General features: G+C 35.8%; 1 protein-coding gene across 1 annotated transcript; it reads right to left on the reverse strand.

Annotated features, from left to right (window-relative positions):
- Positions 1-42: 42 nt before the first annotated feature.
- Positions 43-27986, reverse strand: LOC142353368 (uncharacterized). The gene is made up of 6 exons (XM_075405601.1): positions 27851-27986; positions 23030-23480; positions 19640-19830; positions 19132-19310; positions 5059-5135; positions 43-103 (listed from the first exon to the last, which is right to left on the reverse strand). Exons 1-6 carry the CDS (start codon positions 27984-27986, stop codon positions 43-45), a joined length of 1095 nt encoding a protein of 364 aa, XP_075261716.1.

Below are 27986 nucleotides of genomic sequence, written 5' to 3' on the forward strand. Positions count from 1 at the left end.
ATAAATTTTATGAAAATTGCGTTCTGTAGATAAATATTGGACTTACAAATCAACTGCGTATGAAAACTTGTCTTGTTTGGAATTCCCAGTCTTGTGGCATATTCTGAAACAAAAGAGAAACAAATTTCAGAGAAATAATTACACCTTTCGCATGATTTTTGAAACTTGAGCAGAATGTGAAACAATTATGAAATGGATGAACTGTTTTCAACTGATAATAATAATAATAATTGGTAATCTATCTTATTAATTAGCAGTTCAAATATTTCCCCTTCTGATATTTATTACTTTAATACAATGAACTCTTTTATGTTATTTTGTTTATTTTAAATGTTTACAATAATTGGATATTTTAATTTATCTATATGGTTAATATTCATCTCCCGGATCATATTAACATGGTATATCAGCGTTGAATCATAGTATTTCTCAGTTTCTATATTTACCATGAACAGATTATAAACCTGCCACTTTTACTGACATATGAGTATTTTCAGGAAACAGAAAACAGATCCCTGAAATTACTATGAACAGCTTATGTATTATCAATTCGTTTTTTATGATCAGAGAAAAGTTTCATTTCTGCACAGGGAAAAACAACAAATTTGTCTAAAAACCGACGTAGCTATCTGTTGTTTACCTGTTGTTGCTGATCACATCTAATCTATTCTTTATCACAGAGCTTTTTACATACCAAATTTGAAAATACTATATTGAAGGAACCATATTGTAGGATTGAGTTAAAAAAAGATCAATGATTTGCTTTTTAAATTTGCCTCTGTCTGACTCATTCATTTTCAAGTAATTCTGCTCCTACGATTAAACTCTTAATTTTTCGACAAAGCGAATTATAGTTCGTGTTTTAGCAATAATAATGCTACAAAAGTGTTTGAAAAAAAGAGATTCTAATGCGGCAAGACCAAAATTATTTCTATTTTCAAACAACCTTGAAGAGTGGATTTGAAATATATAATGTTCATAAAAAGAGCAATCACTACGATCGGAAAATTTTTTACTACCCTATTTTGAGTTAATTAAAATTCTTAGAGTGATAGTAGGTCACCTAACTGCATTTAAAGCGGGCACAGGCCATATGAGTTCAAAACAATTTTCTACGAAATAACAATTTTATAATACTCATTTGAAAGTAAAAAGAAATCATAAGAAATTACCAGAGGTATTTTGAAAAAAAATAAAATTTGGTTTTCGTCATAGGAATGGAGGTGTCTTGGGACGACTTTTTACTCAATTTAATTAGAAAATTTTTGTGAAACTATATTTTAATGAAAAATGCCACTGCTCCGCTTTACCTTCAATTGTTTATAGAATATCACGAAACAAAAAAGATTGAACTGGGAAAAATAGAAACCACAGAGTTAGCTATAATTGTGCTCATTTTCACGTGTCTCCGGAATATTTGGCTAATATTTGCTTGTTCGGTTAGTTAAAAGTTTTCACTATACCTACTGGAGTGGCTGAGCCTACTAACTCAACAACCAAATTGAATAACGCTTCAAGGCCAATTCAAGCAGCAAAGCTAGAATTGCATGAAATGCAAAATTTAATGCTACTTCCTACTGAAGCCTTACGGATTTGTTCACTTTGTTCAACATTTAACTTTAGTAACTATTATTAGTACACAATCGTCATACATGAAGTTAAACTGAAACTTAAACTCGAACTACGCTATTACTGCCACGTTTCGAAGTGTTCACAATCACACAAATTGAGCTCAAACGGAATAAGAGATACTCAACATGGTAAGCCAGATTCGATGAATTTTGCGAATTCATAACAATTTAGAGAGTGCGGGGCACCGTTTAAGACATCCAAAACCCTAAACTCAGTGTATTCAGAGAATAATACAACAAAGTGATCCACAACCAACCAGAGATGCTAATTTGACTTGTACGGCGATATAAATAGAGCTTGAAAAAATGCCAAAAATCAGCAGAAATGCGTAAATTCGTTTATACTAAAATGACATACAGTGCGTGTTGAAGCATACTTTATTGAGCGGAAAATTATTTGTTATCATGTCTTGTTTGTGTAGATCATATTAGTGATTGTACAGTTCTATTTTAAATTTGACTTGTGAAACCAGAATTAACTTTGATATTCTACAAACTTTTTTTCTGAGGAACGAAAACTCTTAGGTAAGAGAAACATTGTGCATGGCAAATATTCAGTTGCTCTTACTGGCTTTGACAAAGCCTACTCTAGTTCAACATTGGTGCTATTGAAAACAATAGAGCGACCTGCTCACATTGAAGTTAGAAAACTATTATTATTATTATCAGATTCGGAACTTGTAAAACATCCTGTTTAACGACTGCTAACTGGAGCAGGTTGAAACTTTGCATAGTTATAGCCAAGTTATGGGGCTACAATTTGCGTGAACGGGATTTCCTAATTTTGGTCTATAGATTGAGTTATTATTAAAAACTCAATAAACTTGTATTAGTTCAATATGAAATATTTTGTGGTTCTGAGAGAAACAAATTTGCTATACAGCAAAGCCGAGCAATTAATTATCCAGAGTAATTGAGCAACAAGTAATGCAATGGTAATCCACAGTATGGCGGAAAATACGGTTCAAAAAAGTTTACTGCAAACACACAGTATCCGGACAGATTTGAAACCGCTGAAACGAACTGGGCGGTGTAAAGTTTTCCTTACATCGCCCAGTTCGTTTCCTTACACCGCCCAGTCATTACACCGACTACACCATTTATAATGGTCTTCTCAACAGAGGATTTCTTGGATGGTATTTTTGGGGGTAAAATCTAACAACTCCCACTTTTTTCCCCATTACCCCATCAACTCCCTTATCTTTCATGGTTTTACCCCGTGAATTTACTCCCATAATCTTTGGAAAGGATTAAGGTGTAAAATCTAACATTTCCCACCTTACTCCCCATTACCTCCCTTCTCTTCCATCTTTTCACCCCCTAAAAATACCCCTAATCTTTCATCTATTGGATGGTAATTATGGTGGGTGAGATTTAACAATTCCCCCTTTATTCCCCATTACCCCCCTAATCTTACATGGTTTTAGCTCCCAAAGACAAATACCATCTTACTCTTACATCAGTTGTGGGGTAATCTGTTGGGGGGGGGGTATTTCGACACGGGGACCGGAATGTTTCAAGCGAGCGTTTGATAGGTTTCAACTAACTGGGCAGTGCTGTGATATGAAGTGTATACACTCAATGCCCTGTAGTCTCTCAAAGATTGAACGGGGAAAAATAGAAAGCACACTATTAGCTATAATTGTGCTCATTTTCACCTGTCTCCGGAACATTTGGCTAATATTTGCTTGTTCGGTTTGTTAAAAGTTTTCACTATACCTACTGGGTCAATGAGCCTACTAACTCAACAACCAAATTGAATAATGCTTCGAGGCCAATTCAAGCAGCAAAGCTAGAATTTCATGAAGAGCAAAATTTAATGCTACTTCCTACTGAAGCCTTACGGATTTGTTCACTTTGTTCAACATTTAATTTTAGTAACTATTATTAGTACACAATCGTCATACATGAAGTTAAACTGAAACTTAAACTCGAACTACGCTATTACTGCCACGTTTCGAAGTGTTTACAATCACACAAATTGAGCTCAAACGGAATAAGCGATACTCAACTTGGTAAGCCAGATTCGATGAATTTTGCGAATTCATACCAATTTAGAGAGTGCGGGGCACCGTTTAAGGTATCCCAAACCCTAAACTCAGTGTATTCAGAAAATAATACAACAAAGTGATCCACAACCAATCAGAGATGCTAATTTGACTTGTACGGCGATATAAATAGAGCTTGAAAAAATGCCAAAAATCAGCAGAAATGCGTAAATTCGTTTATACTAAAATGACATACAGTGCGTGTTGAAGCATACTTTATTGAGCGGAAAATTATTTGTTATCATGTCTTGTTTGTGTAGATCATATTAGTGATTGTACAGTTCTATTTTAAATTTGACTTGTGAAACCAGAATTAACTTTGATATTCTCAAAACTTTTTTTCTGAGGAACGAAAACTCTTAGGTAAGAGAAACATTGTGCATGGCAAATATTCAGTTGCTCTTACTGGCTTTGACAAAGCCTACTCTAGTTCAACATTGGTGCTATTGAAAACAATAGAGCGACCTGCTCACATTGAAGTTAGAAAACTATTATTATTATTATCAGATTCGGAACTTGTAAAACATCCTGTTTAACGACTGCTAACTGGAGCAGGTTGAAACTTTGCATAGTTATAGCCAAGTTATGGGGCTACAATTTGTGTGAACGGGATTTCCTAAATTCGGTCGATAGATTGATTTATCATTAAAAACTCAACAAACTTTGATTAGTTCAATATGAATTATTTTGTTGTTTTGAGAGAAACAAGTTTGTTACACAACAAAGCCGAGCAATTAGTTATCCAGAGTAATTGAGCAACAAGTAATGCAATGGTAATCCACAGTATAGCGGATAATACGGTTCAAAAAAGTTTACTGCAAAAACACAATATCCGGACAGATTTGAAACCGCTGAAACGAACTGGGCGGTGTAAAGTTATCCTTGACTTTGATAGGAGAGCAGCCATTACACCGACTACACCATTTATAATGGTCTTCTTAACAGAGGATTTCTTGGATGGTATTTTTGGGGGTAAAATCTAACAACTCCCTCTTTATTCCCCATTACCCCTATCACATCCCTTATCTTTCATGGTTTTACCCCGTGAATTTACTCTCATAATTTTTGGAAAGGATTAAGGTGTAAAATCTAACATTTCCCACCTTACTCCCCATTACCTCCCTTTTCTTCCATCTTTTCACCCCCTAAAACTACTCCCTAATCTTTCATCTATTGGATGCTAATTATGGGGGGTGAGATTTAACAATTCCCCTTTATTCCCCATTACCCCCCTAATCTTAAATGGTTTTAGCTCCCAAAGACAAATACCCTCCTACTCTTACATCAGTTGTGGGGTAATCTGTTGGGGGGGGGGGGGGGGGTATTTCGACACGGGGACCGGAATGTTTCAAGCGAGCGTTTGATAGGTTTCAACTAACTGGGCAGTGCTGTGATATGAAGTGTATACACTCAATGCCCTGTAGTCTCTCAATCCGAAGTTTGTCCTGGCCGCCACCTTAAATGAGAGCAGAGATAATTACAGGTACTACAGACTATGTAAATCAAAAGCAAGCTCTTTTTGAGACCACGGATATTTAGCAAATAATCTTTTCCTTAATCCATTGTAGAAAAACGTAAGAATTTTTTATCTTATCTATTTTTTATCTTATTTTTACGGAAAAACACTGCCAAAGCAGTCAAAGTACGTAGGTATGAAATATGGAATTGCTAAGACATAACGATATATTCTGACAGAATACACAAAAAATTCTTAAATTTTGAGAGTAAAATTTTCAGCCTTAAATTGTGGGCTGCTTTAATTAATTTTTCTCACTGAACAGCTATAGAATATTAAAGGTCTACTTTAGTAGTAAGACCAAATTCACGCTTTGTAACGGGTGGGGACGTCCCCACCCGTGACGATCCGTGAGGTACATTTTTGAGGTCGAAAAATTTTGTCTCTCAATTTTGCCAGAGGGACAAAAACTTGTAAAAATTTTCTCGATTTGTGCCGGGGACAAAAATTTGTAAAATTTTCTCAAATTTGTGGGGACAAAAACTTTTAAAATTTTTCTCAATTTTGTGCGGTGAGAAAAACTTGTGAAATTTCGGCCAAATTTGTTTGGTGGGCAAAAACTTACGATATTTCCAGCTATTTTGTGCGGGGGATAAAAACTTGTTAAAATTTCACAGTTTTCTGGACCTATTGAAAAACTTGTGAACATTTTGCAATTTCTTGGTGTCCATTAAGTTAATTTTAAATTATAAAAATTCTTAAACCCTTTTTTAGTCAAACAGACTATTCATGGGTTTTTGAAAAACATATAACTTCCTTACCTTTTCTTTATTTCAATCTCTTGATAAGGTTTAGGTAATAAATCAACATTCAAAGCAAAATGGAGTCCAATTTTTGTGGTTTTGATCCAACATCTGGTTTTAATTTGATAGTTTTATTGACTATATGTTATCCCAGATTAGGGAGTGTGGGCAGATTAGAAAACCAATAAAATTTAAGTGCCAGGGCTCCAAATTGAGAATTATTGTGTCTGATAAGAAATTTGAAGCGTTCAAGGTGAAAAGAATGCAACTTTGCAGAGAATAAGGAAGAAATATACGTATAAAATGGACAAAATAAATGTTCAAAACTATGTGAAATGTTCCAAAAAATTAATGAAAAAGTGTTTGAAAGTGTGCGGTAAAGCAATTCATCTACCACGTTTAAATGACGACTTGTGCATATGACAAAAAATGTTTTTGATTTTTGTTTGTTTCGCAAGTTTTTGTCTCGGCGTTTGTGATTGGATGGCCGAGTTTTAGGAATTATTATGTCTATTACATGTGTCAACATGTGTTTCTAATTTCCATAAGCAATTCAGTGTGGTCGTCTCCGACTCTCTGATTGGTCAGTTGAGTTTAAGCTTTATTACAGTCTTTAACATGTCGTCGTCTCAAGATTACTTTGGTTTTTATCACGATATAGCCCGTTCTGAAAAACGATATGTAGTTGCCTGTGTGAAAACATATGATAATACTGAAACTTATATTTTGCCGGAACTTTTCAAAAAAGAAAACGTAGACAACGAATTTCGTTTCAACCAAAAATTGACTCTCTCTCTCTCTCTCTCTCTCTCTCTCTCTCTCTCTCTCTCTGCAGGAATTGGAGGAAGTGCGAGAAAATATTGATGCTATCAAAAGAATAACTCGCTCAAAGTTTGCTAACGAAGTCGTAGCTGCAGATTCAAAAAATCAAAAAAGCCTCAGAGAGTGATAAAGAGAACTAAATAGAAGAACAAATTAAAAAGGAAATGGTTGAAGCAATGTTTGAACGTACGTCTAAATATTTTCGACAATTCAAAAATTTTTTTCGATATTTTATTTGCAATAGTGAGCCTCAATTTGAATCAAATCTTACAAAAAAACTTCATGCAGCCAGCACAAAAATGAAGATCAATGCAGAATACAACATTTTCATTACCATGTCATTGCTGCTGTTGATCAATTACAGCAGTCCTTCAAGGATACTTCTTCTAAAGCATATACAATACCATGTCTCTTCGCTTGTTTTCAACTGCTCATTAAGGGGTCCTCTTACATAGTGAATTTTGGCGAAGTGATGGAAAAACTTCAAGAGGCAGTCAGTTACAACGATCAGCACAATCTAACTGTTTCAATTTCTAAGAAAAAATTACCAAATGTCAACATGATAATGACACAGGATCTTCAAACGTAAACTGACTTTTTGCCTATTTGTACGATTCAAAGATTTCATAGTATTTATGTTGGTGGTATGTACGGTGAGCTTTCAAAAATACTTGATATTTTAAATAGTGACTGGTTGTTTGCATGTTGATAACAGTCTGATTTTGATAAATTTTAAAATGGAATCGAAATCTTTTAATTAACAATTGTCTTGTTCTGTTGTCTGTGAAGAAAGAATTGAGCAAAAAAGTTAATTTAAAAAAAGTTAGAGCATATGATTAGCGAAGCGTAGCAAATCGTTATCGTTCATATTCAACATCAAAGGATATCCGTAAACAAACATCACATGTGCAATATAAATGCAAAAAAGTCCACAGAGTTTTAAGTTTTGATTTTGAACTGCCTTAAGTTTGAGTACCTGAGTTACTTCATTGTAAAACTGTACCAGACGGGAATACAATATTTGCTAGTTTTTTATCGGGATTCCAAGCAGGTCAGCCAAATAAATTTTGTTTTCGTGAACCAAAATAACTTACCAATGACTTATTTCATATTGCGCTGGTGAAGTATTAACTACAATAAATCCTTCTCTTGTTAGCTTTGGAAAATTGTCTGCTGCAAAAACTCCATAAAAATAATATTTCAAATGAAAACATTTTCCCATCAAATAGCGTATTTCATCACTATCCATCGGTGGGGTAGGTGATAATTGAGTTTTTTGTCACCTTGCGTTCCGAATTAACATAAAACTTTGAGCTTCTTTTGCCCAGAAATAAAATTTCTACGTTGGCTGCCAATTCTCCGTCTTATGTAAGTTGAACCGAATTTAAGCAATTTGTAAGTTTGGGATGAATGAAATCATGGAAGCCTTTTGCGTTGAAGTTAAGTCAAAAGCTAGAATAAAGTGATTGGGATAACTGTCCAGAGTTATCCCATGCCCACCTTTGTCAAGTTAATCCAAGGCCTCCAGAGTATTGAAGTAAATGCGTTGGTTAAAAGTTGTTAACACTGGAGTTCCTACAATAGGTTGACCATTTCTATAAACAACAATCTGGCTCAAATTAAAAGTCTGGTAGTGAAAAGGATTAGTGCGACTAATTCTGAGGTATGCTTGTTTAGTTGCCATTGCTATTATCATACGTCGTACAGGTTCTTTCGAGAAAATATCTTCATGGCTCCAACTTCTTATTCCAGTTGTAGCTAAAAAAAAGTTCGTGGTAATACTTCTGTATAGCGATACACGGCTGGCACTTTTAGTAGAGTTTTCTCAATTGCCGTCAAAACATGATCCGCTACTGTCATTTCTCTAACTTAGAGATTAGATTCAATTATTTTAACTTTGTAATCTCTGTTTGACTCTGAAATTACAGCAAAACCATTTGTAGACTTTCTAATTGAAATTCGCCGAGTAAGACCACTAAGTAGGTGCTTATGACAAGTTAGAATATCACTCGCCGGCTTTCCAATAAAAAAGTTTTCCTGGGAATTAGCAACAAGAGCTTTTCTGGCCACTACGTCGTCAGCGCGACCATCGGTGCCATCAATTTTAGCTGGTTCATCCTCGTAATAATATCCCTGACAAACTAGCCATGTGTTCTTTGCGGTTTTCCTGAAGAAAATTCCGTTTCAACGAATGCTTTGTCTGCATAGTTTCCGTTTGTGTTAGAAATTTTAACACCGTTAGCAGATACAGTGCATTCTGAAAATAAAGAATGTAATGCGTTGCTGCTTAAGTATGGCGCGTCTGTAATTGTAGCGTCAGTTCCTCTCCTTAAATCGCAGTCGTTTTTCCGGGAGATTTTGAATTTAATTTCAAGGAGAAGTTTTTGTAAACATATGAAGTTGTTCCTAACACCCAAAACTTCAAACTCGAGCATTGGACCGTCCCGGGAATATGATGGTCCAACTTTTTGAGTAAGAGCATTGTCAAAATTAATAAGCAGAGAGTGTTTCTCAAACAAATCAAGTGTGGTGTGCGTTACCTCTGCGGGCAGTAAATTAGTAATCATTTTGAATTTTAGAAAAGAAAACTGACCGACTTCTCGCCAAAGGCTTCTTCTTACGAACGACCTCTTTTGGCTTTTCACCGTTGTTTTTCAACTTTCGCATTCTACCTGTTTTTGATCCGCCCACTTGTTTTCTTACAGTTTTTTGCACAGTAGACTTTATTGCTTGTTTTGGAGACATTTTCTTTGTAACTACATCTACCAGCTCAGGAGCTGCTTGAACAATTAATTCACGTCCAATCTTTTTGGCTACAGGCCACAGAAATTTTCTTGCAATCAGTAATGCGGCTCTGCCAATACCTGCTGCTAAAGCCCAAAAACCACTTCCTCGTTGGCAATAGTGTCCTGAAAAGTATGGTGACACCGATTGCTGTTGATAGTAGGCTTCCATTTAGTCGATTTTTTTAAAATTTAAAGTCAAAATTACTTTTCCTGTTCCAACGAATGGAACTAATTGTCCGCTTTCTGTCCGCAATTGACATTCAATTGCCTGAAAGTTTTTTGATAATAACTTTTTGTATTCCAAATTGCTGAAAACAATTCTGTGTGGTAGCTCTATTTCGCAGGGGCTACCGTTCTTCAGACGTTGTTTTGAATCAATGACTCGAATAAGAGGAGCTTCAGTATCACCAACGTATTGATACTCAATTATGTTAACGTAAATAAAAATCAGTTACTTCCCTGAGACAAATCAGAAGGATAATCACCAGCAAAAGTTTTTTATTCGTCATGGTCAGATTTTCAAAAGTTTCCAAAATCTTGTATCCAATATGATATTCAGACCCATCATGAATACCGTTGAAAGCTAGTATACTCGGAATTTTGTTATTCGGATAAGTAATTCCTTCATTTTTTACCAAAAAAGAGGAACAAAACCCAATTGAATTTGTTAAATTGATAGTCAAAATGAGGCAATCCGGTAGCTGCTTTTAAGGATCTCAAAAGATGGTCACGATTTTCATAGGAACCACTTCCAATGATAGCTCGTTCTCCTCCGTATGGTCTGGATACAGCTTCAAATGGAATATTTTTCTCATAAAACTTAAGGCCTTCAGAAAATATCTTCAAATCACTTTTGTTCACTTGATTTATTTTTGCCGGGAAGATAATTTCACTTAGTGCAACTCGCCAATCCCCCTCCAAACAAATTTCTTCGTTGAAATAATTTTTGAAAGAAGCCAATTTGTTTTGAGAAAAAATATTCATGGAGGCTGATGGAACTAAGTGAACCGTGAATTCATTCATGTTTTGTTATTTCACTAATATTGTCTCTAACTTTGACCTACTCTAATTCATAAAATTTTCCTTTGACTGGCCCTTGGGATGCGTCAATGAGACTATAAGTAGGTGGATTTGTTGTACGTATATCGTAAATCTCAAAAACTTCGTTGGTAAATGTTTGCTTGTATCCTTTTCCAAAGAGAGATCCGCTTTTGATTTTCGCACAAAGTCCCCAACAAAAAACTTTGGTCGACAAACTAGTTTTGCTGAAGCATTAAAAATTAATGATATCAAGTAAGGAACGTCTTTCTTTGTCACTTTATTCGGCGCCAGTTTCGTTACGCTATTGACTCTAGAGTTAAAGGTTTGTACAAAGCTCTGCAATTTATTAAAATACGAGTATATCCATTTGTCCTCTAAATACGTGTATATCAAATTCTTGAGCGATCGTATGTTTCTATACGCAAATGCCGATTTTTTCTCGCTGAAAATTGTATAAACTTCAATTTCATTTCTCTGACAAAGGTGCCGAAGTAGCTCTTAAATTCTGTACCAGCGTCTACCCACACTTTTTTAGGTTGCCTGTTCTTAATCATTTTCTTAAACGCAACTGCTGTTGTTGTGGCGTACTTTGATTTTAAGGGTTTGACTCTTAGAAAACGTGAGAGACAGTCCACCGCAACCAACAAGTATTTTACATCTTTGTTCTCTTTTGCTAATTTATCCACATAAGCCAAGTCTAGCGACCAAATCTCATTTATTTCTTAAGCAATAACTTTCAGTGTTGGAAATCTTTTTCTATATTTTTTATTATTTGTGTGGGAATTTTGGCCCTCTAGAAACAATTTCACTTTACTTGGTTTCAAATTTGTGCTCTTTTGTTGATTTTTTACGCTTCCGTATGCTGCGGGACCTTTCGTATATATTGGCTCAAGCAATTTTTTTCTCATTCGTCGAAAGACTCCCAGTCCCTCTCCTCTTGCTGAGTTGTGTCTTCCTTTGAGGTTCGAAACCACTTCCGGCGTCTGAAGATTCCTATGTAAGTAATTGGCTGGTTTCTTTGTGCTTGATTCTTTTTGGCGCAAAGTTTTCTTTTTCTTTTTTTGTTTGGTAACTCTATGCGTTCTTTTCCGGATCGCAATTTTAGCATTACTGTTTATCACCAAATCTTCTTTTATGTTTAAAGCCTCTAGAATCTTGAAATAATCTTGATTATTTATTTTTTTTAGTTGGCTGCTGCAAATCATAGAGAAAAATGGGAACATTTATTCCTGTTGCTGTCCCGTCAACAATGAATATTTCATTTTCGTCAATAACAACTTTTTTTGATTCTTTAATGAGGTTAACTATATTTTCCGTCCTGGTAAATTTTGCTGCCACTAGCATGCTGAGATTTCGAAGAATTTTGTCCGCTTGTAATTTTGACAACTCAGTAGGATCAGTTGCTTCCCTTGTATCCAAAATTCCTTGGTTTTCTTTGTCAGTGCTTTCATTTTTTCGCAAACGGTTCAAAATGGAAAATTGAGCACCTGTATGCTGAACTCTGCGATCATTTAGAATTTGTGAGGAATATGGTTGCTCCTTCATCAACTGATTCTTGGGAATCAAAATAAATTCTTCAGCTGTTGACATCGCTTAACTCAAATGGATGAAACAAAATTTAGTATTGAGTTGAATCAGTTCAAAACCGGTTTTTGTTAGTAAAAAGGCTCGTCGTTTATCCGTTGATGAATTTTTCTTGACAACATCTTCAAATATGTGTCTGAAATTTTGTAAGTCTCTTACTTTCACTCTAACATTGCCCAGTAAAACATGGTGAAGACATTCACACAAAACCATTATATCATCACTATCACAACTAAGCAAATATTTCCTTAATTGTTTTGGCTGCATATGCACCATTTCCATCAGTATAGATAATTTAGTATCATTATAAACAGTATCGTAAAAAATCAGAAGTTTTTGGATCAAGATCAATAAGCAAATTCCCAAATGGTTCTTTCGTTGCCAATTGATAGCAATGTTTTAAAAATTTAACCAAGGTCAACTGTTAGCCTAAAAATTCGACTTGTTGAATGTCGCAAGCTGATTTGAACAAAATGATGTGTGTTATACTCAAGACGTATTGTACGAGACCACTTGCTCTGTTGATAAAAGTTGTGCTTTATAAAAAATAACATTAATGTTTTTGTGACGCCCTGCAGTGGCCAATTTAACAAATTCTTTATCATTGTAAATTTCTTCGCACGAGTCGTCTATTATCGGAAGACAGTTTGCAAGGCTATTCAAAAATTCCAAACTGGCGTATTTTTTAAACGTAACACCAAGTCTTTTCTCCATTTTAATGTAAATCTGTTGCATTTCTCTATATAAAAATATAACGTTGTTAAAATTTGGGCAAAATGTGTTTCCACTCAGCATTTTGAAAATTAACTCTGTTTTGCCACAACCTGAGGGCCCTACAACGGCCATGAAGACTCTTTCTTGCGTAGATACAATTTTATTCATAGTCTTGGATTTGGTAAAATGTATCCAACTAAACTTGACAATATGGATATCCAAACTGAGGTTTTTTCACAATTTGGTTTTAACACGGTTAACTTCACAATACAAAGTGATATTAGTAGTAAAATAACAAACATTTGCACAAAAAATACAACTTCCGAGCGTGGCAAAGTTGTTTGGTTACAAAATTTCCAGGACGATTTGCTGGTACTTTCTTTTTCAAAATAATTTTCCTCTACAACAGCGTCAACTTGATCAACTGTTACTCCCTCCATCTCAAGACAAAATAATTTTTAAGTGACAAAATTATAAGACAAAACAATAAGTGTTTTGAGGAGAAAAATCACTCTACAAAAAACAATTCATAACAATTGAACGCAGTTAGAAAGTCTTTCATATGAACCATAAAGCACTCAGAGAATCTCTCAGTTTTGTCATAATGAACAATTTTGTGCACCCTTTCTTACTTCACCAAGTGTTGAGTCTCTTTTGGCAATAAGGGACCGTTCTTGTCAATTTTTTCACCAACCGGTTGCTTCGACATCAGTAAGAGTCTCAGAGAACAGTCTCTGGGTTGAGGTTTTGACATTTTGCTTTTGTCCACTGAATAAACGGTTCAATATAATATACTAAATGAGTATATGAGAGAATTTCTCCCTCAGTCAGCAACAATTTAACTTTTCTCTGTAAAAACTGGTTTCCGGTTTTTATGATTTCTTCCATGGAAATTGAAGGACATAGATTCACACGTCCCTCGTAATCAAGGCGCAAATCGTTGAACTCGGTGACAAGGGTGCTTCCACTTTCGTCATTTCATCTCTATTTTGTTAACCAGTTGAAATAGAATATGGCCTTTTCCTTTGCACAATGTTTGTTGAAAAAGTTTTTGCCCTTTGAATGATTTTGACAGTTTTGTGTAAAATAGTTCACAGATATCGAACAACACGAGAGTGAATTCAGATCAATAATAGAGCACTAAAGCAAACCTGACAAAAATTTTACTCTTTCCTCTCTCTTAGCGTAGAAAATTGCACCAGGATTCCGCAAGCGAACGCTTTGAATTATTTGTGTAAGATAAATATAGGGATAATTTTCTATGTCCCAATCGATACCGTGCAAATTTCTGCTCAACCAACTGAAAGATCGCTTTTTTGAGTTGTTAACTCACTATAACTTGTTGGTGGTAAAAATGACACCCAGTCAAGGTAGTCTTCAGTACAAATTCCAAACTCTTTAACAATAATTTTTCTTTTCTGTGACGAAATCCTTCAACGTCTAACCCAACGGTTTTGCTGCTCAGCGTTCCAATGAGTGAAAAATTGACGGATGAAAAATCTTTATATATAAGCAAAATATTATTCCTGACAAATGCCCGCTAAAACAATTGCTGCTTTTCCACGGAAGCATATAAGAATAACCAGGTCCTTGGTTATATATTTCGTATATGAAACCACCTACGTCGTGTAAAAAGGCGTAAAAACGTAAAATTTTTGATACTTTTGGATACTTGTCGATAGATGAATTGTCAATGCCAATTAGACCTCCATATGGACGCAACTTTAGAGCAATATCATGATCAAAGCAGTCCAACTCACTAAAGTATTCATTTGCAGTCAGGAAATAGTTTATTCTTACTGATTTTTCAGGATAACATGTGGAAATGGATAAGTATTTCTCGTGAATGTTTTAGAACAGTTTCGACAAACAACTGGTTGATCAAAACGCATGCCAAGTCTTTTTTCACTTACCAAACTACAATCCTACAAAATTTTTAATGCTTTTCTCTGAAGAGTCTACACCATTTATTATTAACAATCTTTAAACAACAAGTGAATAAGATATTGCCATTAATAGCTAATAATAGCGACAGACAAACTTATCGAGTTTTGAATTTTACAATTTTAACCACTAAGAACCAATAACCGCAATGGTAACTGCATCCTGTTTTTGTTTGATCACGAATTCTCCCATTGGTTATGATAAGACATAGAACAACGCATTCGAATACTGTCTGTAGTCATTCTGCTTTCACCTTACTAGACATAATGTTAACTTTCAAAATTTGCTGTTTTCTGATTGGCTAAGATAAAAACCAAATATATCCAACTATATGCTCTAGGTCACAGGTATAGTGTTGAGCTATTCTGAGAAGCAACACGCCTAAACATGTAGGAAATACAATCCAACACTTGTAACCATTTCTTTCAATTCTTGCATGCTGTTTGGTTGCTCAGAAAAACCAATTCTTTGCTCTACAACAAATTTAAATTGTTTGCAAAATCTTTTCACAGTCTTTCCTCATTTCTTTTTCTCTTTCTTTACTATTGTTAACAATCTAATAATTCTCAAAACGTGACTTAAAAAGACTATTATAGCACAGTTGATATAGATTGATACTCAATTCTTAAGTTTTAGAACAAATTGTTTTTTCTTTTGATTATATAGAAAAGCTGACCAAAAGTTTTCACGACCTGATAATCTACCACAACAATTCATTAACCGCCAAATTGTCTTCAAAGTTTGAACATGTCTCCGCCGGCAATTTTTCTGAAAGAAGAAGCCAATCCTGATTTGAGAACAAAAGCATATGAAACTTACAAAAAAGAGAATGTCGTTATTGTTAAACAACAGTTGCGGGACAAAGAGTGGATTACAATTAACCACATGGCGCTACCAATTGTGGTTCTTGACTATATCCAATCATTCTGATTTGGAAAAGGCGCTGTTGAAAGTAGCACAGTGCACGATCAATCATGCTACCGGCTACGCAAGAGAATTTGTGTTCAATCCAGAGACGATAGATGAAAATGTTAGGAAAATTCTTTATGAGTTTGATATCAAAGAGATTCCTCTAAACGAAAACCAGGAAGGCTATTGGAGGGACCTTATCGATAGTTTTTGGCGGATTCCAACCAGCCCCGATAGTCCAGACATTACAACTTGGTCTAATTCTCCACTACCAGACTGAATGCCAACTCCCTCAACTCCCGAGTTAGCAGAAGTTTCCATAATTGCCAGCAGCAGTCTTGAGACGCCACCAGTAAGCCTTTGCTTTGTTACAAAAAAAAACTTGATATCAACTTCTAAAACTCAATTGAAGACATTGTTTCTTCTGTTTCTGAGATCTTCTAGTGTGCAATATTATTTTGTTAGTATCGTTTGCTCCGTGTTATATAGCCTAACATTTCTTTCCATTTTTCGTCTTAAAACACATTCTTCCACTTGAAGATGAACTTTTGCTTTCACTGCACTTTTAATTTAACACAGTAAACAGTATGCACATTCTATTGAACATGCGATATCGTGATACAAATCAAAGTAATCTTGAGACGACGACATACTACTTTCTTTTAAAAGACAAACTCAAACTTGTGACCACACCTTGTCTTTGATAATAAAACAACACGTGTTCAAACATGTGCAAGACTGTAATAAGCTTGAACTCGACTGACCAATCAGAGAGTCGGAGACGACCACACTGAATTGCTTATGGAAATGAGAGACACATGTTGGCACATGTAGTAGACATAATAATTCTTAAAACTCGGCGAACCAATCACAAACGCCGAGACAAAAACTTGCGAAACAAACAAAAATCAAAAACATATTTTGTCATATGTACAAGTTTAAAATTAATCTTCAGTCAGCTTTCAACAAATCAGAGAACGGCAAAACAAGTCCAGATTGGATAAAAATAGATGAACATTATAGACATGCAGCTATAGTTATTGTTAGTGCTATGAAACTATTAGTAGAACAAAAAAAGAACAGGAAAACTGTTCATTAAAGTAAAAAAGAAAATTACCTCACAGAAAAATAAAAGTTAGTTTTCTTAGGTTTATAATGGAAATAGACTGCTCATTCTATCGTTTTGCCTCAGTTACGCAGTAAGGCTCAGTCGGACATCAGTTTTTCCCGTTAAATTTTCGTCATTTTTTATAATTTTCCCAAAAGTTTTACACTATGTTACGTGATCCCACATGGACCCCAAGAAGTTGCAAAATTTTCACAAGTTTTTCAAGAAGTCCAGAAAACTGTGAAATTTTAACAAATTTTATCTCCCGCACAAAATATCTGGAAATATTTTAAGTTTTTGCCCACCAAGCAAATTTGGCAAAAATTTCACAAATTTTTCTCACCGCACAAATTTGGCAAAAAGTTCACAAGTTTTTCTCACCGCACAAATTTGAGAAAAGTTTACAAATTCTTGTCCCCGGCACGAATCGAGAAAAGTTTTTGTCCCTCTGGAAAAATTGAGAGACAAAATTTTTCGACCTCAAAAATGTACCTCACGGATCGTCACGGGTGGGGACGTCCCCACCCGTTACAAAACGTGTACACGGATCGTCATGGGGGGACGTACCCTCCCCCCCCCCCTCGTGACAAAGCGTGAATTTGGTCTTACTACTAAAGTAGACCTTTAATATTCTATAGCTGTTCAGTGAGAAAAATTAATTAAAGCAGCCCACAATTTAAGGCTGAAACTTTTACTCTCAAAATTTAACATATTTTTGTGTATTCTGTCCGAATATATTGCTATGTCTAAGCAATTCCATATTATAGTCCCCACCCGTTACAAAGCGTGTACACGGATCGTCACGGTGACAAAGATTGAATTTGATCTTACCACTTACTTTTAGTACTTAAAAAGGGATCATTTGCACTTGACAGTAAAGAAGTATTTGAAATTTGTTTTTTGGCCAATTTGATAACAAAAATGATCAAAAGGGGTTATCTAAAATCATCAAAAATATTCTATTGAACATTATTTATATAAACAAACATACATTTACACTCAAAAACAATCAAACGATCATGTGATTTTTAAATTATCTGGTGAAAAGTGATGTTTCTCGGCAGGCAAGTTGTTTTTAAACCTTATTGACTGTCCGGACCGATAACACATGATTAACATGTACGAATTTGAGAGCTTCACAAATACCCAGCCCAATATCAATGAAAATTATTTTTTTTATTTTGTTTTTGGCAATTGCTCAATGCTCAAGGTTTGTCACTGTTTATTTAGGATTTCTTTGATTTTAATTCAAAAAAGTAGGAGTGGACTTTTTGAGGAAATTGTTTAAGTAACTGTAATTTTGACACTAAACTTTGAAATCCAACCTTTTGCATTTTTAAGATTTTTTTCAAATTTGTTATTTCATGACTATAATGGCACAAATAATTTGTTTTCAAATCTCACAGATAAGTCATCAACAAGACTTAAAAACACATACTCTTTGTTCTGGACATATATTTTAGCAAATTTGTAGCAAAACTTATCTAAATTTTCTAATTTTGTCAAAATTTTGGACAGTTTCTGCACATTGCCTCTCTTTAAGTCTTCCGTTTAAATGAATTAACTACCGCAGCTTAACTCTCTCTCTCTCTCTCTCTCTCTCTCTCTCTCTCTCTCTCTCTCTTCTCTCTCTCTCTCTCTCTCTCTCTCTCTCTCTCTCTCCTTCATAGACATACCACGATACATTCCAAACACAAAGACACTTATATACACACAAACAAGAGCGCACACACAAACAAAAAAATGCTAAGCCGAACACCAAAAAAAACCTTAAATTTTTTAATCTGATCACTGCTCATGGTTCGTCGCCGTTCATTTATGTCTTGATTGATTTTTTCCATAACTTGGTGTGGACTTCTTGATGCAATTGTATCGGTAATCGTAAAACTGACGATAAAATCTGAACTGAACTGAAGTTTTGCGAAATATTTTGTCATATTGAAGGCTTTTCCTTGACTCATGATTTGATAATAAAAGTTGGACTCTTTTTTTTTCAATGGTTTTTTATTGAGTCGAGCAAAAGTTGAGCGTAGTAGTTTGTGTCAAGTGAAGGTCCAGAGCATATAATTTCCTATTAACGTATATTGGACTTAAGTTATTTTTTAGGCTATCTGGATTGAGAACGGTTTTTTCAAAAATCTGTTTGGTCGAGCGTAGTTTTTTAATAAAAGGAGATCAAATCATTGGTGTTGTGGCTTCTGCCCAGAAAAAACAACGACACCGACGAAATTTTTCAAAACCGAAGTTTTCATTACTAGGGAGGTAGTGTTTTTTGCTTTGCTTACCCAAAACGAATGCCATCTGCTGCTTCTCAGACTGAGAAATTGTACGATCGTTTCGCTATTGCTGCATGAGACGCTCTTTCTCAGACTGTCGTCTGTTTTGTAATAAAAGTCGAATTCTTTGCAGTTGGTCTTTTTTCGCACAGTCAATGTTACACTGTAACAGGATGAAGAAGCCTCTACTAAAAACAGCAAAGGCACTGTTTCGTCCTGTGCAGGTAAATTACAAGAAGTTTGTGCAAGAGGACTGCCTGAATTTTTCGAGTAATTTACCTGAAATTGCAGGTGAAGAGTGCAGGAACGTCAATGCACGTGAACAGTTCAGTCAAATGTACCCGAGTTTTTAGGTTAATTTTACCTGCAAATTTTTTAGAGTGAATCTCACCGCAAATCTATCTATATATACAATACACAATGTGGTTAGCACTATATCTCAATTTATGAAGGCAATGTTTGAGAAAGTCAATTTGAGAATGTCTAAACGTGATTTTTTAACGCCTTAAATACTCACCTGACGGCCTGCCTGGTAGAGTTCCGTAGTAAATTACCAGAGGAAGACCGAGCTTCCTTTGTTCATTGGGGTAGTGAACGTAGGCGAACACTTTGATAGTGATAGTTTTTCCGGCGCCTAATCCAGAGACTGTGTGATCACTTCTGTATGCCTGCAGGTCACATTCCGATGCACAGCTACCTTCTGATGACCTTGAAAACATTCCCCAATTCAGTTTAACAACTGGTACATTTTCCCAATAAATGAACACCAATAATTGCTGTTTTAATATACAGGTATTATACCCAGGTTGCTCGTTGAACAAAATTTATAGTAGTACCACTATGTCGTAAGCATTAATTCGCATGATATATTATAGTCATATCTGTATACGGAAATTCGGTCACCGGTTAGTTATATAATTTTAAGTTTTAGTTACTGCAATTTAGTCCGACCGTTTTGCATGCGAATCACACTTAAGGTCCATAAAGCAAAACTTAATTACTTTATTTACTTTTTCTATAATTTTCTTTATTAATTTTTATTAATTTATAGTTGAATGATTTTTAATGAATGATTTTCGATGTCAATGTTCGCTATTGGCAAGGTTTTGGTCTCATCGAGAGAAATTTTCGATGGTTTTGTCTGGACAGACATTCGCCTTCTTTCTTCTTTGAAATAAATTAAACATTAACGAGAATTAAATTCTCATGAAACAAAAAAGGCGTATTAATCAATTTTAAAACAATTTTCGACATGTGATAGCTAACGGAATCCTTAAGTTCTGCCCGGACCGAACTCCATGTCTATATCAGTACTGGGCAAGCCTAATTCCAAGTCCTATTTCTTTTCCCAGTACTGGGCAAGTCCAAATACAAGTCTTACAAGTCTGGCAAGTCTTAACCAAGACTTGGATAACACTTGGAAGTTGATTCTTAAGTCAAATCCAACTTTTCAAAAAATTTCTAGTGAAAATTTTAAAATCAAAAAAATTTGCCACGACGCAAAAATCGTGGCGCAAGGTGCCACGATATTTGCATTTATTTTCCGGCACTTTCTCGGGGGCCCTTAAAATTGGTGCAGACTGATGCCAACTCATTCCAACTGATGCCAATGAAGCCAACTGATGCCAGGGGACCCGTTAAAATCAAATTGGGTCTTTTTCAGCTGTTTCTGGACCGTTTTCAGCCATTTTTCAGCAGTTTTCAGCCGAATTTCAGCCGAAAAATGACATTTCTTATTATTTCAGGTTTGGCAAATATCAAATATCAGTCGGGGATAAGTCTTTAAAAAAGAAAACACCGTGAGGGTGCCCATGCTAAGCCGAGGCCCTCTCGTTCGACCAAATGTTGATGCAATGCATAATTTTACATATTTGAGAGAGCCAGAGGAAGACCAGCGTTCCAGCCATAACGGCCAAAGTACTGGCCAAATGAACTTTGTTGTGCCCTGCCCCAGTATCAGCTCGTTCGGGAGCCAATGCTTCCCTATGTTAGTTATAGTGTGCTTTTTTAATGGGTTATGGTGATTATACCGAGTTATTTTAGAACGAGCATTAGCTAACTCGGTTCGACTGGGATCAACTTGCCCTCTGCCCACAGGCCGGTCACTCGCGAACCACTGATTAAAATGAATAGTTATGTATATGGTTGTAAAGCTTTTTCCCGGGGGTTCTAATGAGCCAGGTCTGGTTCCGATTGGTTCAGTATTTTGGGAAATAATCATGATTTCAGACTCGGTAGCCCGAAAAAATGGATCACGCCTAGTGCTCGTTCGTTAATAACTTTTTGTTGAGTGAATGTTTTTGGCTAAGATTTTCTTTGGTTTTTTTCGTTTTGAACCGAAAAACCCTATATCATAGTCAATTTGTTCTTAAAAAACTGACACTTTCATGTTTTGGGTCAAAAACGAAAAAAAAATCAAATCTGATGTCTTTATTTTCAAATACGATGCTCATATGTTTCCTTGATTTTGTCGCTGTTTTTGTATTTTTTTGTCGCTTGAGGCCAATTGAGTGTTGACGGACCTTGATTCTCTCTGAGCTTTTAGACTAAGTTGAGGCTTTTTCTGACGTTTTCCCGGCTATTTTAGACGTTTTTTTGGCTATTTTTGACGTTTCCCCGGCTATTTTAGACGTTTTTTCCCGTTATTTTTGACGTTTTTTTCGGCTATTTTTATCATTTTCTTCGGTTAATTTTTTGACGTTTTTTTGGGCTATTTTTGACGTTTTTTTCGGCTATTTTTGACGTTTCCCCGGCTGTTTTAGACGTTTTCTCGGCTGTATCTGACGTTTCCCCGGCTATCTTAGACGTTTTTTTTGGCTATTTTTGACGTTTTTTTGGCTATTTTTGACGTTTCTATCGGCTATTTTTGACGTTTCCCTGGCAATTTTGACGTTTTTTTTCGGCTATTTTTGACGTTTCCCCGGCTATTTTAGACGTCTTTTCGGCTATTTTGACATTTTTTTCGGCTATTTTTGACGGGTTTTTTGGCGTTTTTTTGACGTTTTTTCGGCTATTTTTGACGTTTTCCTGGCTGCTTTAGACATTTTTTTGGCTATTTTTGACGTTTCCCGGCTATTTTAGACGTTTTTTTTTAATATTTTTTGACGTTTCCCCGCTATTTTTGACCTTTTTTCAGCTAGCCGAGACTTGGATTTAGAACTGTCAAGTCTTAAATCAGACTTGGATTTAGAATTGCCAGGTCTTAAATCCGACTTGGATTTAGACTTGCTAAATCCTAAAGTCCTAAATTGCTAAAGTCCTAAATCATACTTGCCAAGTCTCAGCCCAGACTTGGAGTTAGAGTTGCTCAGTACAGAAATTGACTTGGCGCTAGGTCCGGGTGACTTCATGATAGTATTTGAAAATTTATATGTGGCTGGAATGGTAAAATTTAACCCAACTTGGTACATTTACCAAATTTAAACCAAGGGTTATAAATGCAATTTTCTTGCTCAAAATGATAATAGTCATTATAATTATACTATAATTAATAATTATAAAACTATGCAGAAATTATATGAAAATTTCTGTTTTGAACCGAGAGCTCCCTCCGATGGACTGAACTCAAAAGAGAACATGATCTTTAAGTTAATCGGTCTTTAAAATTGCACTTTTTTTCTTGTAGACTTTTTTGACGTCTATCTTGCAAGATCTTGTAAGGTTCCTGCAAGATAGGGGTCCGGATCTTGCATCTTGCAAGATAAGCGTCATTTGCAAGAAGCTTGCAAGATCTTGCAAGATAAGCGTCGGAGTTCGTTTGGGGTAAAAATTATAATTAATACTATAATTAATAACTATAAATAATAACTATAATTAATAACGATCATTAATAACTTCAATTAATAAACTATAATTAATATTATATTTATACTATAATAGTTATTATAATTATAATAATTATACTAACGTGATAATCCAGCCGTGTATTACTCCATAGACATAGAAACTAACAGCTATCCTTTTCGTATCTGAATATGGAGTGTATGAGTACTGCAATGGAGTGTCTGGAAATGCAATTCTGTAAGTATCATGTCTTCTCTCCAGGGGAAAATTCCCTTTACTTCTCGCTGTGACGTTGAACTGATAAAGTCCTCCCGGTTTTATATCGAAATTAATGACTCTCCTCTTCTTCCATGATCTCCAAAGTCTTCGTGGCACATCGGCGGTCGTTATCATTTCTACAATGTGCTTTTTCCCAGTTCCAGATTTTGATATGATAAGAAGAGTAATTCTGCCAGGAGAATTGATATCGTTTGTGGTGTAAAACGATTCCAAATCGTCCGTATAGAGCGCCTGTTCAATTGTTGTTATTTCACTTTCTTTGTCGTAACTCAACGCCTTGAAGAAAACTCTGTAGCCTAAAATGGAACCCACTAAGCTGGGGGGGGGGGGCAAAACAGAATAATTCTCAAAAATGGTGGTCGGAACTTCCTTGGGAACAATTATCAGTTAGATTTTATCTGTCAAAAAATTTAATTCAAGTAAATCTGAAAACTTTACAACAAACTTTCATCATACTTTATTGTCAAATTGCCGGCTCATAAAAATCATTTGTCAGTTTTTTTTAAAAAAATCAAAAAATTTGCGCTAAATGTCGTGGTCGATAACACGGGTCAAAAGTATTCAATAAGTTGAATTTTAAATTAAAATTCGAACTGAAAATATGCAAAAATTAGCTCGTATTTATAGTAGTTTACTTGATGGACATGTGAATAGATCTTAGTTCCGAATCCCGGAGGTGATTTTCTATTTTCATCAATAGTTCACGAGAATCATACATGGCCTAGGTACAATCGAGTTGATCAGTTGGAGGTTAGTGGATGTTAGAATCAAGTTTCTGTTGGTGGGAGAGTTTACTTTTGACATATGATTGATAGGTCAAAAAGATAATGATAGCGCCAAAACAAAATTAGAATTGAATTTAGTTTTGTGGCCATTACTTATCGACATAGCAAAAAAGTTCGTCAGGTAAGTTCTTCTTTTGTTCTTTGAAACATTAATAAAGAGAACTTGTAACTTTCTTCATGTTTCTTTGAAGCCATCACATCCTCCCTCCGTTTTTAAGCAAGTTTGTGGGTATAGGTTCTCCAAATCTGTCGGGTTGTTTTCTGTTTCTTGTTGAAGTTCGTGATGGCTCTGGTGGTTCGGGTTGTTGGTGCTCTGCAGCTGATGTGGTTGCAGAAGCTTCGTCCTGATGTGAAAGTTCCACAACAGTGTTCTGAAGTTGTGGTTGTGATAGAGATATGGTCTCCTCTACTGCTGATTCGGTTTTCACATTGTCCTCTTCTAGTCTCGCAATTTGATTGTCGCTCACTAGAATAGTCCATGTCGAGTTTTTGGGCTGTGTTAAAGATGTGTTCAAGCCCTTCCTGATGATGAACGTAGCCGGAACTGCCTTTGTTTTTTCATTGGCCTTGAAAAGAATGGGTCTGCACAATTCGAAATCTGCTATTGCTGGTAGTCTCACTCTGCGTCCCAACAGGAGTTCAACTGGAGTTTTGCACCTCGTCTTTAATGTATTGCAATTTGTCATCAGTGCCCTTTGCAGGAATGCTCCAAATGGCACAATGAGATTGGAAATCCATGCTTTAAGTGCCCGCTTCACTGTCTGAACTGCTTTTTCAGCTAGTCCATTAGCTCTTGGATGATAGACGGGTGATTCCATTTTATAATTCCCAGTGATTCACACCACTGTTTAAGGCCACACAATACAATCACACCACTGTTTAAGGCCACACCATACAAATTCAGGACCGTTATCAGATACTAAAGTTATTGGTACTCCGAATCTTGCAAAGATTTGACTATGATATACTTTAGCTGTAGGGTTAATCGTCTTCCAAGAAAGAATTGCTTCAATCTTGTGACCACAAACACAATTGCCAGTGATTCCCGCTCTCTATGTTTGAGTATTTTTGCTTGGCTGGAGCCGATTTTCTTGATACATATATGACTGGATGTCCTTCTTGCAAAAAAACCCTCCAATGGTTTTTTCAGAGGCGTCAGTAGTAACTGTTGCCTCTTTTTCTAAACTATATGGCTGTACAAGTGGGTTAGCACATAAATCATTTTTTATGGTATTAAAGGCTTTTTGTTGCATTTTGCCCCAGGACAAAGCGCTATTTATCATGTTATTTAAGGGTAGCATTTTTGTAGCAAAATCAGGATCATTCCGTAAAATTGTGCTAGCCCAACAAACGATTCGAGTTATTTGTTGTTAGTTGGTGCTTTTGCAATTTTTATTTTGGGATCCTTTGCTATTCCCTCCATGTTTGGGATCTTGTGCTATTCCATCCCTTGAAATGGAGTATCCCAAACAACTAACGCTGTCGACTGGTTTTGAGTTAGACTTTTTCTCATTAAAAGTAAAAATTTTTCTCACGTAGTCGACTCTTGGATGCAGGCACTCTTTTATCGAACTCTGGTAACTTCATTCACCGACACATCGTTTTGAAAGATCACAACAGCTTTGATTCCTTTGATTGTTGATTCGATGGAAATCTGGAAGAGTTAAGAAGAGTTTTTAAATCCTTGAGGTAGTCGGCACATCTTGAACAGTCCCTGAGATGTGTTGATTGTGCATTTATCTTTCGCCTCTTTGTCAGGCTCAATTTGATAGTAGGCATCTGAGACGTCAAGAGTATCTGTTGCCAGAGTATGTGGCCCCATGGAGGTTGTGGAAGATCATCTCCATGTCTGGTACTGGGTAGTCCTCATCCATCACCTTGCCATTGATATGCACTTCCAAGTCCACGCAAAGTCTCAGTTCTCCACTCTTCTTTCTCTGCCAAGCCACTGGAGGTGCATTAGTGACTCCTCCTGGCTGTAACAATTCAAGGATGATGCCCTGTCTGACCATCTGTTTCAGCTTCTCTGTGACCTTATCTTGAAGAGGTAGAGGTATTTCTCTGGCATTGCATAACAGTGGCTGTGATCCTGATATCAGCTTCACATGAGTTCTGTAACCCTTTACAGCAGGTTTTGATGTTGTTCACACCATGCTTGGTTAGAAGGTGTTTACCAAGTAGTCCAAATTCTTTATCAGGCTGCTGCTAGTTGTTTTTGTGCGAGCCTGCTTCCGTTCCACCCAACGTCACAAGTAATTGATCCCAGAAGCGTTAATTGATTACCATCATCAGCTTCGAGATGTCATATCTTGCCATCCAACTGAGGTTTACCAAGCTCAGTCCATATTTTTGATGATGTCACTGTGCTATCTGCACCTGTGTCTACCTGCATTTTTACTTTGTAGTTATTTATCGAGATATATTCCCATGTCGCACACATGCTAAAGATTTGTTCTTTAGTATAAAACATTCCCATTTCCGATGCTGGAGATGCTTGCTCTGAAGAACTGTTTTCTTCTTCGCAAAACATTTTCTTGTTATTGTAGTTACCTGAATTTGGGGTTTGCTTCTGCACACTTTTGAGAACTGTCCCACCTTTTCACAGGTGTTGCAATTTTTACTTACCACTGGACAGAATATAATAGAATGTGGCTTACCTCCACACCTAGTGCACATATTGTTGCTTTTATTAGCCTTAAATTTTTTATTTGGCTTTCGAAAGGTCTTTTTGAAGGTTATCCCAACTTCTTCTTTCACAGTAAAAGGCTTAATACCTGAAGAAGAATTTGCAAAAGCTATTGACTGACTTCTGAACTGTGAATTCTTGGTCATTTCAGTAATCGACATCGTTGGTTTTGCTTTAATACCGTCTAGTAGTCTAAGTGCTGCTTCAGGGTCCCTCAAACCAGAGATAAACTTTGTTTTTACCAACTCCTCTTCTGTTCTGAGTTTTTCGAAGTCACAATAGCGTGCTTCTTCTCTAAGACGTGCTAGGATTTTGTCGTTTGACTCCCCTACACCTTGTATTACAGACAGAAATTTAGCCCTTTCTGCCGTTACAACTCTCTCTTTAGGAGAACTATAATTTTGAATTGCCAATTTGATGTCTTTATACAGAGTGTCTAATAAATACCTAGGACTAATTAAGATCCTAAGCTTAATAATTGCATCTGGCCCGCACATACTAAGAAAGAACCATAGGTTACCTGTAGGTCCTGTACGGTACCATCGGTGTTGATTTTGTCCTCTTTGTTCTCTGCTCGCCATTTCGCCACAAAAGACAAAATCCACGCATTAGCTGATTGTGCATTCTGTAGATTAAAAATTTGTCTGTCTGTAGTTGGTCTGGACACCATTGTCGTGGTTGATAACACGGGTCAAAAAAATTCAATGAATTGAATTTTAAATTTAAATTGGAAATTAAAATATACCAAAATTAGCTCGTATTTATAGTAGTTATCTCAGCGAAAATATACACAGAAAATTTAGATTATCTAAAAATGTTCTACTTGATTGACATGTGAATAGAGATCTTAGTTCCGAATCCCGGAGGTGATTTTCTATTTTCATCAATATTTCACGAGAATCATACATGGCCTAGGTACAATCGACTTGATCAGTTGGAGGTTAGTGGATGTTAGAATCAGGTTTCTGTTGGTGGGAGAGTTTACTTTTGACATATGATTGATAGGTCAATAAGATAATGATAGCGCCAAAACAAAATTACATCACACTAAAGATTCCAAAACAAACTAGCTCATAAGTTTTCAACTGGTCTAAAAATACTTATGTCTCCTTTAGAGTATCAGTTTAGTATTGCAATAACCAGACAGTGGGGAACGCTTTGAAATTGTACAAAATAAAATTTTGTATGTTCATACCTTGTCCCGGAATCAGTCCAGTAATATGAAGGGTGGTTTCTGTGATATCTAATTCACAGACACCTCTCGGCCAGTTTGCACACAGTCCATGCGCGGGCTTAGTCCATATATGGTACTTATCTGCCGATCCATACAT

Source organism: Convolutriloba macropyga, chromosome 14 (genome assembly GCF_964194025.1).
Source record: "Convolutriloba macropyga chromosome 14, txConMacr16.3, whole genome shotgun sequence".
Taxonomy (NCBI): Eukaryota; Metazoa; Xenacoelomorpha; order Acoela; family Convolutidae; genus Convolutriloba; species Convolutriloba macropyga.

What these genes read in the sequence shown, in the direction of transcription:
- LOC142353368 (XM_075405601.1), bottom strand. Translation starts at nt 27,986, where the DNA reads ATGTATGGATCGGCAGATAAGTACCATATATGGACTAAGCCCGCGCAT. An exon ending in ATACACGGCTGGATTATCAC is followed by an intron (nt 19,831 to 23,029) that starts GTTAGTATAATT and finishes AATGTTTTCAAG; the next exon opens with GTCATCAGAAGGTAGCTGTG. An exon ending in TCATATCACAGCACTGCCCA is followed by an intron (nt 104 to 5,058) that starts GTTAGTTGAAAC and finishes CTTTTGTTTCAG; the next exon opens with AATATGCCACAAGACTGGGA.